Source organism: Accipiter gentilis, chromosome Z (assembly GCF_929443795.1).
Source record: "Accipiter gentilis chromosome Z, bAccGen1.1, whole genome shotgun sequence".
Lineage (NCBI taxonomy): Eukaryota > Metazoa > Chordata > Aves > Accipitriformes > Accipitridae > Astur > Astur gentilis.
In genome coordinates this window covers 19230685-19249282 of record NC_064919.1, presented here as the reverse complement: position 1 = coordinate 19249282, position 18598 = coordinate 19230685, and the positions used below count along the sequence as shown (strand labels likewise).

The following is an 18598-nucleotide window of genomic DNA, read 5'->3' as shown; positions in this document are numbered from 1 at the left end:
CATCCTGAACATAGACAAGTACTCACAAGTTAGGAGGATGTGTGGTATTGCTCCCAGTGAAGTCAATGGCAAATTTCCATGTGGGATGGGAGCTTGCTTGTGAAGTTGCTTTCACACTGTACAATACTAGCAGTTCCTCAGAGCTAGGGCAAATTCACCTTACATTTGGCTGAATGTAGCAAGAGATAGGTTAGCGTGCAGTTGCGATGAATATTTAATTGATCCTTTCATCTCATGCCTGCAAAACACGTAGGTACAAAACAGAACCAATGACAGCTCAGTACAGCAGAATAGAAATAACTGTAGGCACAGTAACACTGTTCAACATTTGTAAAAATAAAATCAAATTCCCCATGTTTTTCATTACCAGGAAATGGAAAAGGTGCAGGTGAAACCTGTTTGAAAGTGTGATGACAACCAGTGAAAGGAACGTACAAAACCAAAGACAAGTTGAGACTTCATAATGTATGGAAGACTGATGGTTTCATGTGCATATACAACTAGTACTTTGTTTCATTTGAAAATTGCTATATTTCCAATGCAGGAGCAGTAATTAAAGAACAGTAATAATAAAATCCGTACTGCTGAATGTAAAGGTAAAGAAAATGGCCTTGGGCATAGTGCTGAAGTGCCAGAAATGTTTTAGGGTTCCTGCTTCTAAGTTCATTGATAGAATGCACAGTTATAGCTATGGGCCTGTGGTTCTGGATGCTGTCAGCCATCATATTAGCAGGGATTTTAGCAAAAGCTGATATTTTAATCTGACCAAGAAAGCAGAAGAGTGATTCAAGCAAGCAGCAGAGTGAAAAAAGCTGCAGTCCCAGGGAGTACAGGTAACAAAAGGGAGTCCATTTTACCGTCCAGGCATGTCAAGCCCGAAGACGGACTCCATGAATTAACCCACTCTTAAAGTAGGACCCTACGGCCAGATGCAGTGGAGAAATGCTGACCCAACATTAACATTGGTTCCCATTCATGCCCTGTCTTTCGCAGATGATTTCATTGACCCTCCCCAGGTACATCCTGATAACATGGTCTCTTCCTTTTATGGGTTTAGTTAAAATACCCATTCTGGTATTATTGCAGGCAGTCTTTCTTTTCACCTGTCATGGCAAAATATGAAAGGAAATGTGCTAGTCACCTCTGTTGATCTTCCATGTGAGGAGCGTAAAAAATTCCAGCATGAGGTAGTAAACCAGTCTCAGTAAACATGCACATGTTTGCTAACTGTAGTGACTGCTCTGAGTCATTTTTTCCTTGAGAAAATGAAAATTTTATAAATGGTGTGTTTTAATGTTATTGAGTACAGTTAAATGCATAAGTAAATGGTATTTCATAATAGATTAAACCTCAGAACACTTGGATATACCAGAATACCAACTAAGTGAATGCTCAGGGTGCTTTTGGATCCAGTCAGCTAAATATATCCAAAGGCATCTGAAACTCCAGTTGCAGAAGAAGTCTTTAAGGCCTGATTCCCTTGATTTACTTCACTATAAATCAGCTCACTTCAACAGCCTTACTGCCGATCCGCAGCAGCGTGAATGAAACGAGAACCAAGCCCTTAATCTTTGTATTCTTGGCATCAGCCTCCTCCTGAATTTGGCAGGTGGGTTCCCTTTTCTGGGGCAGTGTCATGTGATTGGCTGCAAACAAGTAAAGTGCAAAGTCCACACAGGTGACTGTTCAAGTTCATCCCTTTTGACACCCAAGGGGAAGATAGCAGGCTGAAGGTCTGGCTGCAGAAGGTCAGAGAGAAGTGATGCAAGAGCCACATATTTAAATAAGGAGATTAGGCTGGATTCCTCTGCAAAATTGTAAGCAGCTTCAATTACCTTTGGAAACATCAATTCTTAGTGAATTGGGCCCTTATTTTACCCCCTAGCCATAGTCCTTTCTCCCTCCGTTGTATTGATTTAGCCTTTCCCTCTAATTGTCTAATTAGGTTGCCATAGCTGTTAATAGGATAGTGTGCAGACATCTTAACCTCTGAGATCCTAATGACTTGTGCTTATTAGAGCAACTATCAAATACGTATTGAATCCCTGTCTTTGTTTTAAACCTGAAAAAACCTGCTTATATTTTACAAGTGCACTTCAGAATGAGCTACATTCAGAAGTGCAGCCCTTCTGAATCATTATCCATGCCTGTAGACACTAAGTGCTTTTACTCTCCTTCTGTTACTTGATTACAGCACTCCAAATGAAAAGTTTTTGCAAATAATGGAAGCACCTAAAACAGATTTTTTAAAAGTGTGTCTATTTTGATTTTTACGTTTGCTTTAAACAAAGAAGTTTCAAAAGCACTGTGCCTGCAGTTTTTCAGATGGTTTGTTTTAAAACAAAGGCAGAATCGTTTTTTTAGATATTTAGGTATTAACCGATATTAACATAGAGGTACTGACCACATCTCAGATATGCTAAAGCCTCTTTAAATTGCAGCAAAGTCTATTTCCACAGTCAGAGTCATAAAAATGGTGTAATGGAAAAAAAAGCCTACTACGTGTTGCAAACTATACACCACATTGTAAAGGTTTAATAATGTCTTTGTGTGAGAGGGCCAGGACTGTGTTGCCTGCCACTTCAGTCTTTTCTCTGTTTATGAGAGAAACTTAACTAGCTCATACATTTGTGGTGCCACTCTGCTGAGAGGTGAAATTCACTCAGCAGGACTGGCTATTTGGACACTTACAGGACACAGTGATACTGCTTACAGGAGCAGCCACTGCCCAGTACTAAGTGTTTGCAGAATGCAGCTCTAACACAAGTGGGACAGGCTATTAAGTTCTAATCTGTTCCTGCCCTGCTCCGTCAAAATCAAGTGGAAGAAAGTTTATCTTGATTAGGTGTGGAAGGTTGTTTCTCAGTGTGTACTAGACTAACACATTAGTAACAGAGCGAATAGACTGATTTCTCACGTTTGTGTGAAACCCTTCTTTACCTAACAACCATATGGTACACATTAATATCTTCACAAAGCCTTAGCTTTCCATTACGAAGAAGTTCTGTATGTATTTGCAGCATATGGTTCAGGAAATCTTTTTTTTTTTTTTTTTCCCTTCAGAAAATGTGTCCCTTAGGCATATATTTCCTCTAGATTACTGTATTAAGAAGTGTTTTTCGTTAACCATACTTATGGCTTTTCCTTAGAATTCCCCCTTTAAGCACACCTAAAGTGCAAGTGTCTGGACAGAGATATGAGCATATAAATGCATATGAAACACAGGCATAAAATATGATTGCTACTTGGCAAGGTTTTCTTCTCTTTTACCTCCTTATCAAGCTATGACTAATTGCTTTCTTATGTTGAGTGCAGCACTATTTGTAGGCTGACCAAATATTGTACAGATTATTGTGGTTTCTGAATGGAGTATTAACTTGGAGACTGCAACCCCATGAATGCTGGCACTGTGGTTTAGTCCTTAGGGAAAAGAAGACATAGAAATCTCATAATTTCCATTTTCTGGCCTGTTCTCTGTCCCATTATTTCTCATATTTCTTGGGGATGGGCACAGGAGTTGACAAGCCTAAAATGGTGTAGGGGTGCATGCTTTCAGGCTCCAGCATATTCTTACTTCAAGAGGGCATGTGTTTTCAGTTGCTGGACCTCTCTACCTGTCCTCTTGGAAACAAGCATCCTCCTGGAGGACTGCTGTGTAACAGGCAGTATGTTTGGATGAGAGTCCATCATCCATCTAACTGTGTGTTACCAATGCTCCCAGCCATGCTGTGGATTATGGAAACCTTTTAGAAGTGGGTAATATTTGGCTTCTCTTTGCTATCTGAGCGACAGCGACATTAAAAGCTCTGATTTCAACAAAATGCAGCCTCTAATTTGATGTATTAAAGAAAGATGGCTGGGAGAAACCACACTTCCTATTCCTATCATGAAAGGTAAAAAATAATCCAGTGCCGTTGTCAGTATAAGCCTTCAGCCTGAGGTCCAGAGCTAAATTGTGTTAATGATTAGCTGTAGTAGCTGAAGGTTGGCTTTGTGGTGAGAACACTGTGAATTTGACCAATTTTCCCTGCTAAGCATGCCAGTTACAGGAGTTAGTTGTGTCAATGTCCTGTGCAAAACCCAGTCCGAAGTGCTGCCATATATAATCCTGCACAGTAAATCGAAAGGGCTCCTCGAAAATGTATGGAGGAGCACAGACATTTTCTTCCTCTAAGACCATTAATATTCAGCAGGACTTCTTTAAATCATAGCAGCATCTTAATAGAAGTTGCAGCTTTTTTTGCTGACTTCATCAGTAGTTCAACCCTATGAAGCTGGTGAAAGGGCTGGATAAAACAAAGCGCGTGGGTGCATTGAAAAGCTTAGGAGCATTGGTGGCCAGCATTTATTGCTGATTGCTGGAGTGGAATTGGGGAGCTAGGTTAATCAGCTCTGTGTGCTTCTGAGAGCTGGGGTTGGATGGCTTTAGAAGTCATTTAAACCAGCCTTTTTGAGATGCAGCTTCCAAAAGTTTTATGCTTATCCAGTGAATGTTTAAAATAAACTACAGAAGCACAGTCTCTGCCTGCCCAGCTCTGTGCCCTCTCCGTGAGGCTTTAAATTTGTTCTCCTGGTGTTGCTCTATCTTTGCCCCAGCAAGTCTCAAATTATTTTTCTGAGCAGTGAAACAATATCAAGGGAAGGAGTGGGGAGAGGGTCCCTGCTAGGGTAGTCTGTAGCCTGGTGATTGGACTCCTCTCCAAGCGAGACTCATATTTAAGGAAGGAAAATTAATTTGCTGGGCTGTTAAAAGGAGGCAGGAGAAAGGAGGGCTGCTGTCAGTCTGTCTGGTGTTATCTGAAGAGAAAGCTTTATTTGCCATTCTGTCTGTGAATAATCTGATTCTGTTAGTTTGTGTTTGAGCATGTTTCAAAAACCTCTCTTTTGATTGGCTCTTTCAGGAAAATAGCTAAGGGGAATTATAGTTACTCCACATCAAATTAATGAGGCCCAGGGCTCCTTGAGTCCTGCTGAAAAGAATTCATTTTGGTGCATGTGCCAAAAGGGAACTTTCAGAGATGTATGCGGTTTTGCAGTCAAAGTGTTGTGCTGTGGATGGAGTTTTGGTGCTCCCTCCCCAGCAGCCATGGAGCACCCTGAGCCACTGGGAAGTCCAAGTTGGAGCCATCATTCAGAGACGGTAGACTCCAAGCAGTCCAAGCATTTTGGGTGCTGATGTAGTTCTCAGGATCTAGCTGCAAAGGACGTATGAGTCTACAAACATGTGTCCTCCTCATCCAAACCTCTGTTAAAATTGTGCGGTGTTTCCAGCAGGGCATGTCCTGTGAACATGCTGTTTGTTGGGGTGTATTTGATAGGCAAAGAGTTGATCAGCCTTATTCAGGACAAGATTAAGAACTTCTAGAGTAGCTGTAATGGAAAAAAGACATGCGAGACCTTTGTCCAGCAGCACCTAGAGTCACGGGTTCTTGGGCAGATCCACATAGTAAGGTGCTGTCTTCAGTGTCTCTCTGAGCAGAAATGTTGTTTGGTTTCATCCTTACCTCAGAGCCATTTTGGACCATCAGCTCAGACAGGACCGATGGCAAGGGTGCAAGCGGGTGCGAGAGGCTGACAGGTCCTGCACCTTTCCCATCCGGAGGGTGATGCCACAGTGCGAGCACACTGGTGCTGGGCGAGTCCTTCATTCCCTTGGGGGCATGGGGCAGAGAGCCACGGATGTCACCGTTTTGTAGCTCTTCTGGCATTCCCCTTCAGTTTTGGCCATATTAGAAGTGGTTCCACTTTAAATTGGTTTTAAAATTGCTTTTTAACTAAACCAATACCAGGCACCATGGGCCGACACGTCAGTGTCAGCCAGGCATGTGTACTGAATCCAGCTGAAGGACGCTTGACTCAGATGAAGTGTGCTCACCTTCTTCCACACGCATTTAACTCTGTTGAGTAAAAGGACGCAACTGCCAGCTCAGCGGCCGCCCGAGGCGTGCACACACCCCTTAACACCCTGATCTGGAAGGTTCAAATCCCCTGTTTCCTTGGGCCCATGCCTTGAAGGACTTTTGAAACATTGCTCTGCTCAGCATAAAACGAGACATTCACCCATCATGGAAGCAAAACAGTACGTGCATTCCTGAGCGTGGGGAGGTAGCATGGTAAGAGACTAATGAGACTTGTCTTCCCTACCTGTATTTATAATGTAAACAGGACACTCCAGTTCCCTAGTCCCAAGCACCACCACTTCCGACTCTCGCGCTCGACAGGGTTATGATGCTAGGGGACGCATGCTGGATTGGAAGGATCCGCTTGGTTCATCTGAAAATACAGATCCATATGTGGCAGTTTCATCCCATAATCATCAAGACAAGAAGGGTAAGGCCTTGGAAATGACGTCCTGTGGTGGCGGGGGGCGGGGGGGAGGACTAAAGTGTAACTGCTTCCAGCTGGCTCATAGTAACATGTAATGAAACTCCTGTGCTATAATTAAAAGCTTATCGTAAAGCCTGAAACTAAACAGCCAATCTCAGACTCAGTCCTAGATAATTCACTGCCTGAGGAAACCACACAAAACAAACAGAAGTGTATGCCTCTTCAGAGTGTGTTGTGCATGTGTACGGGAAGGAGGCAAACAGTGGGGATTTAGCTCTCTTTAAACTTGATCTACCCTGTTGATCTGGCAGAGGAAGATCCGTGGCTTCCCATTGTTCTTAAGGGTGCACTTTTATATGCCTTTTTGTCTGAATTCCCAGGGCAGGACAGCAAATCTCAGCTAATTTCACGTTATTTCCGTCTCTCGACAACAGACAGAGATACTGAAGCTCTGCTCTAGTTTAACCATTGAAGTAAAACTGACAATAGTCCTAGCCACTGGGCCTAAGTCCCACTGTCTTCAGTGAGACCTGAGCATCAAATACCTTCGAGACTGGGGGCTGTGGAGGTCATTAGCATATTTTAAAAGATGGGGAGGTGACTGCTGGTGGAGAAAGATTCTGTGTTGCATTTTTAAAGCACCAAAAGGTTGGGATTTAGGTGTCACTTCACAGTGTTCAGCCCTGTACTGAAGCACACTTGGGTCTGATACAAGTGGCAGCCCTGTCCTTTGCCCTCCAGTCCCCCCTTGCTATACATACAGAGAATTAGGCAGAGAATTGCCTAAATTTGCCACTTGAACATACTTAGAGAAGAAGAAGCTTTTCTCCTATGTAAGGATGGTGGTGCCCCCTTATTCCATCTTGGCCCTCCATCGTTCTCCCAGCTCCTTTTAATCTGTGTCTCAAAGAGGTTAAAATGGTTCCATTGTAAATAGGGGACTTAGGTTCAAATAGCTCCACTGCCTGGAGAGATCTGAGTCCTTGTTATTCTTCTCCATGGTGTTCTTAGTTTGCTTCTTTCAATCTCTTCTCTGTTGAAGATATTTCACTCTGTATGGACTAATTAAGTACTCAGTGGGCCAGAAGGAGGATGGGTATGAGCAAAACTCACTTGCTGAGTGGTTAGGGCACTCACCAGGGGCAAGAACACACATGAGCTTCAGTCCTTTCTGCTATGAATACTTGATATAAAACACTTAAAATATTAATTGAAATGTGGATTCCAGTCTCTATTGTTCATGCATTTTACATGAAAAACTCATTAGACAAAAGCATCAGCTGTTCCTGGAGAAGCCACTGGCATGCCAGACCTGCTGCTTTGCATTTTCTGCCCAAACTAGTTGGTTACTTAAATCATATTCCTTTCCCTCCGTCTGACCCAGTGAATCTTGAATTCCCTGCATTGGCTGTGGAGACTTTCAGCAGAGGGTGATGAGCACATTAACATTGCAGAGCAGTCTTCAGCAGAGCTGCACGAACATCTGGCGACGGTCTGGACCCAGACTGTGAACTCAGTGCCTGTTATTCACAACAGCCCCAAGTACATGGTGCCTCCCACAGTCCTGGGATATCCTGGGTTTCTCACTGAACTCCCCAGGATTGACCTCAAAGAGCCTTTATGGTTCCTAGCCATGAAGGCGGTGGGTGTCACCTGGCTGGCCCAGCAGAGATGAAGCCTGAAGCACTTTCCAAGCTGAGGAGACCAGTCAAATTAGGCAGGAGATGCAGTAAAATTTCCTGAGATGCCATGGCAAACATTAATCTTGTAGCCTTGGCTTTTAGGCTTGATGGCAGGAAATGGAATATGAAGATTTGAATTCCCTCAGGCAGAGATTGTCTCCCACTTCCCAGCAATTAGCTTTTCCTATAAAAAAGGGGAAAACTGCCATTTGCTCTTCTTCCTTCAACTGTGTCTTAGAAGCGGCCCCTGTTTAAACAATTTTTTTCAGAGCAAAAAGGTGAATTTCTAGAACCTGATCACACTTACATGTGAGTTAAGCACAGGGCTCCTCTGCACCCTGCAGACCTGAAGGCTGCTGAGCCTCGGCAGAGGAAAAGTTTCAGGCAGCTGCAATACTCAAAACTCAAAACTAACTTAGGGTCCAAGGGACTGAGGGTGCTGAAGATGAAAGCTCAGATTTCTATTTCCTATTTAAGCTTAGTTTGAGATATCGTCGTCATTTTTTAAATTCGTCAGCCCTTGGTCTTCAGCTGTAGAAGGGCAATTCAGAAAAAGTGATTTCTGGGTATCATGTATGCAGAGGAGAGAAGGCAGGTAAACCTGCATGCCCTTCTAAAGATGGCATGTGATTTACCTAGCACTCCTCTTTCAGCAATAAATCAGTGATAATGCTGACAGCCAAAAAATAAGGCTTTTTTCTTTTTCTGTCCGGTCTGTTAGTAACACCTGGTATTCAAAATGCTTGAGATGAGAGGACACTTCTTAGAAAATCCAGTATTCCCTCTTCTGAAAATAAGTGATATCATTCTCTCCTCCACCCTGAGAGGAGGGGATGTCATTAAGCAGATTTGATGTGGAAGGAAGGAAGGAAAGAAGGAAAGAAGGAAGGATGGAGGGGATCCTAGAACCCAGCTCTTCTCCTGGCGTCAGAAAGGGGAGTGGTGTCAGAAACCGCCAATAGTGGATGATCTGGCCCTTTATGTACCCAGAGGAGTGTGGCAACATGTATGCATTTTAATGGCACTATTTGTTATGTGTGGGTCCCTACTTTGCAAAGCAATGCTTAATAGATGGAAAGCTAGCTCTTAAAAGCATCTTGTATGCCAGTAGCAGCTTTCAGAAGAGCATGCAGTGAAAATATTAATAAATGTATAGCTGTTGGATTCTAATCATTTTCGCTTCAATTCACTGACTGATGAGGTGGCTTACATTCAATAGTTCCCTACCCAGGGACTGATGGCTACCAAAGAGCCTTAGTAGCACTTGATGGGATCATTCAAATATCATGCATTCATTGGTGCCTAAGTATGAATATTGACAAAGCTGGAAGCAGTCTACATGCAATCAAAACAATGGCGGCAGAGGTGACCGCATGGTTGTTACCATTACCATCTACTTGTGTGTTGTTACTCCTTGCCTTGCCCAGTCAGAGCCGGTTGGCTCCAAAATTACTATTGATTTGTTGTTTTAAAAGGGCAAAGGAAAGAGTTCTTGCACAAAATTAAATCAGAAAATGTTACGCTTGCTATCCTTTTATCAAGATTTTGTTTTCACTTTTGCTGTGATTTCTTTTATTTTCACACATTCACAAAGAAAAAATATTCTCTTTTTTTTTTTTTAACATTTTCTCTTTGTTTTGCAAGGTGCTTTGTGTTGTTCGTCATTGGTTGTGTCTAATCCTTTGGACAGTGTTTTCTTTCTTTTCCTGTGCTCACAAATGGCTTCTTACTGATTGTACTAATTGTACAGAATCCACTTGCTGCTTTCTTTTCTGTAACACGGGTGCTTTGATGATGTCACATCTATCCATATGCTTCACTTTTAATTCAGTGCAGGCATCTTGGGGAATATCTGTGGGGGCGTGAAGAGGGGGTTCTTTGAAAGGGTTGACTCATGGGAATGTGACATTTGTGTGCCACAGCTTTAGTAGCTAAATATACTCTGGGATTGTTGTTTCTGAGCTACATCACATTTCTTGCCAAGATGAAAATGTGTAGTGCAACCCATAGACTGGGAACTATGCATTGCCATTCCACTGGCATTTTCATTTTGGCCATTAAGGAATCTGCCCTTCCTGTTGCAGAACAAAAAAAAAAAAAAAAAACAAAAAAAAAAAAAACCAAAAAAAACCAACAACAACAACAAAAAATCAGCTCTGATTGGACAAACTGCACCCCTCTTTCCTCTTCTCCTCCATCTCCTCCCTGGAAAAAAAAAGAAAGAAAAAAAAAAGAAAAAGAAAAAAAACATGTTCTGGAGTATGTTTACGTTTTGTTTCCTTTCTTGCTGTGTTTTAGTGTTAATTTAATTGTGTGTTTCTCACCTTCGTTGAAACAGTTCTCCTAACCTCACCATCTAACCTTCCCCCTGCTGCCATTGTACTTGGTCTCCCCCGCTCCTCCGCAGTCGTGATGCTCCTCCTGCGGAGCACTCCAAGGCTTTACCCTCTACACCCCAGTAGTGCCGTAGCGCTGTGTCTCTCTGTAGTCGTCCTACTAACGAAGGGGGGAGTAGGCACGTACTGCTCATAGAGAGGCCTACGTGAAGAAAACAAAGTTATTTTCTTCAGGAATAGCTGGCCTTGCCCCTCATTACCCTGCTGCCCTTCTCTGCTGCCTCCTGTCCTTCCTGCCTCCGTTCAGAAATGCTTCATGCTTTTCAAGTCCTGGGTTCGTTAGCACAAATGTAGCCAACTGCTCAGTTTTCTCACTCGCTCCCTAAATGCCTGGAGCCTGCTTTTAATCACAGTTTTGATAAATCAGTTGCAAATTCAGCTTACAATTTCGTGGTTCTGCTACAGCTTCTGCTCCGCAGCATTCAGGTGGATGTGGCCAAGCTGGGCGCTGAATGAAGAAAGTGTAGCGTTGCTGTTAGCAGGCTTAATGTTTGTATTCTTACTTGTCTCAGCACTCATTAAGTGAAGATTATGAGGTGGTATCTCCTTCCCTTAACAAGCCTTTTGTCAATATCCATGTAACTATGGTAGAAAAAGCTGATTAGAAGCGGGAACAGTTTACAGAGTTAAGAGTTGCTGATGTCTTTGGATGTCAAGAATGCTCCTGTCGATACAGTATCTGGTACCACCTATTATTTTATAGACCATAAAATCTATATTATTAATAACTGCAGCCCTTCCTCTGGTACAGAATTAGACATCATTAGCAATAGTCAACTCCTGTATTTGGAGAGGGCTGTGCTACTGGGGAGCAAAAGGGCTGTTCATTTCAAAACCTGACTCCAGAAGATATTTCATATTGTACACAAGTGGCAGTGTTACTAAATTTTACTATGATTATAGCTACTTGAAAGATTTGCCAAGTGCTGACAATGCTTGTCTCCGGAGAGTCTGCAAATGTTCAGGCAGATTCTGCTGCAGTGAGACAGTTTTATATGAAACTTCAGGTACAGTTATGATAAAGAATGTAAAGTGCTGATTTAACAAGATACTTTACAAGTAGACATGAAACGAGGAAAAAAAAAATCTGTGGCAAAGCCAAGCTTCGGACTCCTTTTTGCATAAATTAAACAACTGGTGTTCATCATGGGAGGGCTGAGTTTTTCACCAGGAAGTACGTTTGCAAAGTATGTTTTTACACAAAAATATTGTTGTATGCTAATATGTGCAAGGATTTAAAAGATTCAAAGCATTTTGTATCAGAGGAAGCAGGGAGAAGTTTTTATTATCTTGCTGGCATTTTGTCATAATTCAGGAGAGGATTTAAAGTGGCACAAAATTTGTCAAAACTTATCTTTTGAGTTGGTATTTGCAGGTCTGAGGGGCAGGGCTTGGATTTTCAAGCTGAAGCAAATACTCTGTGTTTGATCTGTGTCATCATCCTGGCACTGTTAGAAGAAACGTATTGACCCTAAAAAACCCTGTTAGGCTAATGGGAGAAGGAGTTGCACCATAGTCAGTTCTGCCTGGATGGGGCTCAGGAAGAGCTATAAACTTAAAGCATGTGTGCCTGGGAGGAAGCTACGCAAACATTGCTATTCTTTCCCGTGTCTCAAACCATTATATGCACAGACATAAAGCAGATTGCAAGTACTTTGCAGTTCACTAACAGTTTCAAGTGCTGAGGAAACAATGAAGATCGAATCAGACCAGATCCTTCACTTACTATACTTTTAAGTCTTTTGCCCACAGTCTAGTAAAATAGTGCTGTGAGAAGGGGAGTAGGGAATTTGCCCTGATTATGTCTATGATTCTGTAGCATTTGTCTGAGATTTGAAGTGAGAGGTGTTATTCAGAGCTGTAGTGCTTCACAAACAAATTTCACCGACGTGAGACACAATGGCATGGAACTTAAGTCCATTTAAACTTTTATAGAGCCACATCTAGATTAAAACCTACTTACTTTTCCCATTACGATTTAATCAGAGGTTGGTGGGATGAGTCTGTGCTACACAAAGCCCTATAGATTTTTCTTCCTAAAATGTTCTTAGGTAAATTAGCATCAGCTTACTGTAAACATCCCTGTTTCTAGAAGGGGGGGCCTTATTTACATTTGTCGCATGTACTAGCTGCTTGTGTGAAATACTAAAAAAATCCTTTTTTAAAAACCAACAAACAAAGAAACAACCCTATATTTGTCTGAATGGCTCTAATGAGCAACTTGTCCAGGTTCTGAATGTCTCAGAGACTAATCATGGCATACCTGCTGTGGACCGCCATTTTAGCTCCATATCAGGTAAATACCAGAAAGGCATTGTTAGCAATTAAATGAGACCAAATTTCTCAGCAGAGTTTTTAATGGCCAGATACCTGTGTCACCAGACCAGGCTAATAACTAGCAAACATGCCAGAAGATTGATGACCTCACCACGGTGGAGTCACTGGTATGCTGTGATACACACCAGAGGGCTGTGCAGTCAGGATTAAGTGAACACACCAGACTTGTCCAGAGGAACGACACTGATCCCTCCTCTGTTCTGTCTTGCATGTATGAGCTGTCTGCTCCCAGGGCTAGAGACAGGTAATCATCTCAGACTGCATCCTCAAGTTCAAACAGTGGCGGTAGAAAACCAGATGCTAATTAATGAAATGGAGATTGTATATAAAATTGATGAAAGAAGAATGCTGGAAGGATGTTTCTGACAACAGATTTTCTTCAAACTTGTTTTCGTTATCTTTTTGTAAGTTTCTATGAGAACAAGAGCGAGGAGACAGCAGACAAGGCATGCAGAAAAGATGACAGAAACTAAGTCCACGCGCAGGGCCACATCCTTAAGCCAATTTTAATCAAACCTGGGGATTGTATTAGAATACAGGGCAGTGAATTAGTGTGTCTTTCTGTGACTAAGTCTTCTTTTCAAACCTTATGTAAAAAAGCCCCAGCTCATTTACTCACAGGTTTTCCATAGTAACCTTCTGAAAGTGTAAGGAAAGGAACAGTTTTCACTGCAAAAGATCAGCAAGGATGAGGAAATCTAAATAATGGAGAGGGTATATTCCAAGACATACCAACTGCCAGTGCCCCACCTAAAGAAATGCCTATACTTCAGCACTGGCACTAACTTAAAATTTTCAGAAATCAAAATACTTCTACATTTCACTAACAGTTTGTATTTCAGATTGACTAGCAGAAGTGGAAACGTGAGGAGCAAGGTTAGAACCAAGAGCCATTTGCTATTTAGTAGACAAAAAACCCCATCATTGGTAATAGAAGAAGTCGTGTCAATGTGCAGCTGCTGGGTATGAAAACGATCAACAGAGCTTTTCTGTCTCCAGATTACTGGATCCTACAAATAAAAGAAGGGTGAAGTTTAAATAGAGCTCATCAAATGTCAACTGTGGCTGCAGGAAACAGCAGGTGTCCTTGACCTGTAATTGTCTGCCTGCATAGATTTAGAGTCAGGCTATCCATTTCCAGGCTGCAATGAGCAGTAGAACCTTGTCTTACTAAAACAGGGAAAAACTGTCATTGCCCCAGGACCTCGATCTGCTTTTTCAATAAAAGAGGCCACGTCTAATTTGTCAAGGCAGCTGCTCAGGGTTCAGGCCATTAGAGCTCTTGTGTGATGGACTAGATCCCCAGCTGCATTCATCTGCAGTCACCCGGTGAGGACAGCTTGGTGGAGGGACACAGACCGCCTCATGCTCTTGTCTGACCCTTGTAGCACTGACATATTTATCAAGAGCTGGGAATTTGCTGTAGGGTATGCTGGCCACACAGGGCCACTACTCTATCTGGAAATAGCAAAGCATAATTGGTGAACAGGATGTTAAGTAACACCCAGTTTCAATTTTGTGGCGTTTGTATTGAGTATAGGGAGATGTTGTGCCATGCAAAGATGCTGAATCGGGAGGGTAACCTAGCCCTTTAAATAAGAGATTTCTGAAACTGCTTTGAAATTTGAAGGGATTTAAGAGCAGAAAATCTAGTAGCTGAAAGATGCTTAAAGCACCTTTTGGTGTTAATGCCAGTGTACAATTCAAATGTCAATATGCTGTTAAAGATATTTGAATAATTAATTTTTCTCATATAGGATGTGCCTAGTTTCAATAATTGTATTAATTAATAGGTAAGATGTCCTGCAGTAATTTTACAGCCACCTAAACTTTGACGGTCCTGGTTCGGAGCACTTTTAATACGATTTGTGGTCTGTGAACTCTTTAATTACATGGCTCTGTACAAAACACCACCTACATTCTTCTCATATAGATAACCTTTTAGTGAATGGTATCAACATCCCGTTCAGTATGTAGGAAGGATCCTGACTGACCCTTTTCCTGTTTTTTCTTGGTTTTCTTTAAGACTGTCAAAAAGGCAAGCTTAATTCTTTATGTCAGGATGGGCTGGTGCTTACTGATTAACAGCATGCAGTTAATCTAAAAAAGAAAAACCTGGAGAGGGCATAATTTAGATTTTGCCATGTTAATTTTATTGAACATTAAATACAGATAACAAATGTCATTGCATTTAGAAAGTAGTCATTCCTATGAATATCCTTAGTTTAGTCAGGTGTTTAGGCAGGTGTTACTTCGAGCTCTTTAATAGTCATTTAGTGAGACACTCTAGTCTCTGGTATCCGATCACTGTTGCTATGATTTTTGCTAGATTTTAATCATGTGTTCTAAGATTTTCTGTGCCAGTAGCTGAGAAAGAGGATAGGGAAGAATATGTTGTTATTCTCATGTTACAAAAAAGAGTCTCAAGGGCATTTTATTGAGATGTTTTCAAGCAGATGATAGTGCAAAATTACTATTATATCAAACATGTGCATCCTGACATTTCTGTGAGGGGAAAAAAGAACTTCATTGGCCAAGCTGTAAGTTTTTGAAAAATCTCAGTCCCTCGTACCCAGAAGAGACTTGTCACAGTTAGGCAACTAAACACACAGACAACTCCGTGTACATTGAGCATTGATGCTGTGACTGATGAGCACTTCAACCACCAGCTGATAGTCTGACAGCTCTCCTTGCCCCAGCAGATCAGAGTAAGTTAGAGTCCCCGCTGACGTAGATTTTAACAGCTCCATCAGCATTAGAAGAGCTTAGGGCAGTTTATAGAGGAGTTGCTCAGGAAGCATTAAGAGGCATTTCTGGCACAGCTGTACAATTCAGCAAACATTTGGAAATGGCTAACAGCATATTCATCACCAACTTTATATTGGCCAGGAAGAATACCTGTAATACTCTGAAATAGTGAGTCTCAGTGGATAGCCTCCAGACCAGCTCCAGCCTCCCACATCTACCAAAGTGGTTAGCCCTGGATATTAAACTGTAGTTCTCCCACCAGCAACCAAACATTGCTATCTTCTGTAAAATAAAATCTCAGATGAACGTGCAGCTTGATAGCATTATCACAACTGGGCATAAACTAGACAGTTCTTTCATATGCCCAACAAGGATTTTTTTAATTGGAAAATAACACCAGCTGCATGCTGTCAGTAATATGCCATCTTGTTCATGCTCCATCCCATCTTACCCACAGTTGTGATAGAAAATAAAAGAACAGCTGTTGAAAAAAAAGGGAGGGAAGCAGGCACAATTTTTAAGCCCTACAAAGCTACTGTTATTCACTATCTTGTTCTTGTAGAAAGAAACAGAGGGGGGGGGTTTGGAGAGCCTGAAAGATCTGCAATTCCTTAAACACAAACAGTACCAGCACAGACAGGGAATTTAAGTGTGCACAGAAAGACCTCCTGAACAGCAGCACACCAAAGCCTTCATTAAAATAATTCCAAAAGTCTTTTGAGAAGCACATATTTTCCAGGTGTTTCCGTAATTTTTAAACCAGAAAACTATACTGAGTTCCTGTTTGGAAGCAAGCAGGGTGAGTGAGACAGAAGCCATGATGCTGGGTAAACACTGAGTACCACTTGTTTTTAAAGAAGCTAACAGAAGTGGTCTTGTCGTGTGGTGCAGAAAAGGCCATGTTGGTAGTTTGTTGAGCCTGTGGTCAGCACTTGAGAAATTCTAATTCCTGCAACCAGCTTATAGCTCCCATCAAACAGTTCAACAATTCTCCATGTGTATTCGCTGCTGAATGAGTCCCAATCAGACCAGGAGTGCCCTCTGTCCCTTCTTCTGCCTGCTCTCCCTGCTGAACTTCTTGCATTCAACACAGAGCCTGCCCAGAGGTTTGGGCAATCGCAGCTCATAATAAAGAACATAAAGAGCACTGCTTTTTTTTTGCAGATAGCATTTGGCTTTATCTCTACAAAACACTAGTCTCTATTCAGTGTCTTAAAGAGGTCTTACAGTCCTGCAGCACTCTATGTGCTTTTTGTCTAAATATGACCAAGCTACAGGCAATGCCCTGAGCCAGTCATCCAGTAAGACCAATTAACTTTCCATACCCAGCGGGATTTGTGTATCTCAGTGTGCAGCTCTCACTCATTGAACTAAATTACTAATACCGAATCAGCAGGTACTTTCATATACCCAGCATCAAGAGCTGGAAAGACAATACAGTTTATCTCTACTTACTCATGGCAAGACAACTTGATAACATCAGCTGTGCTTCCCTGAAAGGTTTGGTCTCACCTACACTGTGTTTAGAAAGAAGGAGAGGGAGTAAATATGTATCACTGAGAGAAGAGAGATTGTGATAAAATTTGTTAGGGTCCCAATGCTAGGAAAAAAATGAGGCTTTAACCTTTCACATGGAAGTTTCTCTATCTGTAGATCAGTAAACATATCTTGAGAACTAGTCTACAGATACAAAAAAGCCAGTCATGTTCCTCGTTATAGCACAACCTTCATGTTGATTATCTAGCAGTGCAAGCTGCCTGGTTTGCCTGCAGCAGTGGAAAATACTGGCTTAAAGGAAGAGCATAAGCAGAAACTGAACAAACACTACAGTAAATCCAGAAAACCGAGATTTGATCCAGTACCAGAACTGAGTGGAAGGCTAGGGAAGTTGTATTGCAGAAACACTGCTGTTTGTGGGATGTGTGATAAAGCAAATATGCAGGTATGTCTACCTGGCCTGCCACTGGACAGTCAAGAGTGTGTCTGGATTGGGTTTGAATGTATGTTAGAGAAGACACTCGTTTGCACACACTGCTGTGGTTAGGTTGCTGCTGGCCCCAGGGTAGCTTTCTTGGAGCTGGAGCAGGTACCTGCTTGCCAGAGTACGTCTTCTGAGATGAAGCTACAGGTTCATCTCACTCAGGGAAGCAGAGTGGCCATAGTGATCACTGAGCATGTTAAAAAATGCACAGACAGGAAACATCAATGAAGTTATGGCACCAACGTGTAAATGCACATGCAGTGCCTGCAAGGTGGGGAGGTGATAAAAAAAAATAAGGTAAAAAAAAATGCAGAGAACTATAAATTTGACAGACAGAAAAATGCATGAATGAAGCCACCACTGGAGATAGAAAATGAAGGGAGAGAGATATGACAGCAGCACCAGGACAAGAATTCCATCAGGGAAATGCCATCTTTTTACCTCAGGATATGGCTGGAATAACCATGCTTGGTTTACTGGAGATACTGTGGATTCGAATGAATGTAACTGAGAGGAAAGAAGGCTTCTGGTATTTGTATTGGAAGAGTAGTGAGATACAGAAAAACAACTAGCAGTACAATTATTCTTGCTGTTATGGCCAGTGTTTCAAACTCATTGCAATTCCTCAGTCACTTAATGTATTCAAAGGCAGATGAGACTATGGGACTGCAGTGCAGAGGGAAATGATAAACCTAACATCAGACATGGATAAGCTATTTTTTGTCTACAATACCAGCCCTGCAAATATTTCTAGAAGAAGCAGTCTTGTATTTTATTGATCACTGGAGGCATGTTTTAATTCTTAAGTCCAGGTCTTTCAACTACACCTGCAGTGTTCATGAGTGTAGGAGAAATGAAGAGTTAATCCACAGCGTTTGCTTTCTGTCACAAAATATACAGTGCTGGCGTTTTAACGACAGAAGAGGTTTCATCCTCCCTCTGTGTTAGAGCAGGCCTAACATGGGGTCCAGCCATGCTCCTAACGTGCACCAGCAACGCAGCTGTGGGCAGAAGGACTATCCCTAAGAAATACAGTCTATGTGCAGGAGTAAACATTGTTGGCCTGGTGACATAGTTGTTCAGCAGTTTAACAGTCATTTCCAGGGACCTCAGGGAATAGGATGTAT

The 18598-nt window shown here is 42.0% G+C and overlaps 1 protein-coding gene across 4 annotated transcripts in view; it reads left to right on the top strand.

Annotated features, from left to right (window-relative positions):
• The window catches only part of SEMA6A (semaphorin 6A), a 112593-nt gene that overhangs the window by 83002 nt on the left and 10993 nt on the right, over positions 1-18598 (top strand). For 3 of the 4 annotated variants that reach the window (XM_049795729.1, XM_049795727.1, XM_049795728.1), the window contains one exon: positions 6166-6330. The exons of the other annotated variant lie outside the window; for it this stretch is intronic. In XM_049795729.1, coding sequence (XP_049651686.1) covers positions 6166-6330 — 165 coding nt within the window. The remainder of the gene's footprint in view (positions 1-6165; positions 6331-18598) is intronic. 4 annotated transcript variants of the gene reach the window in all.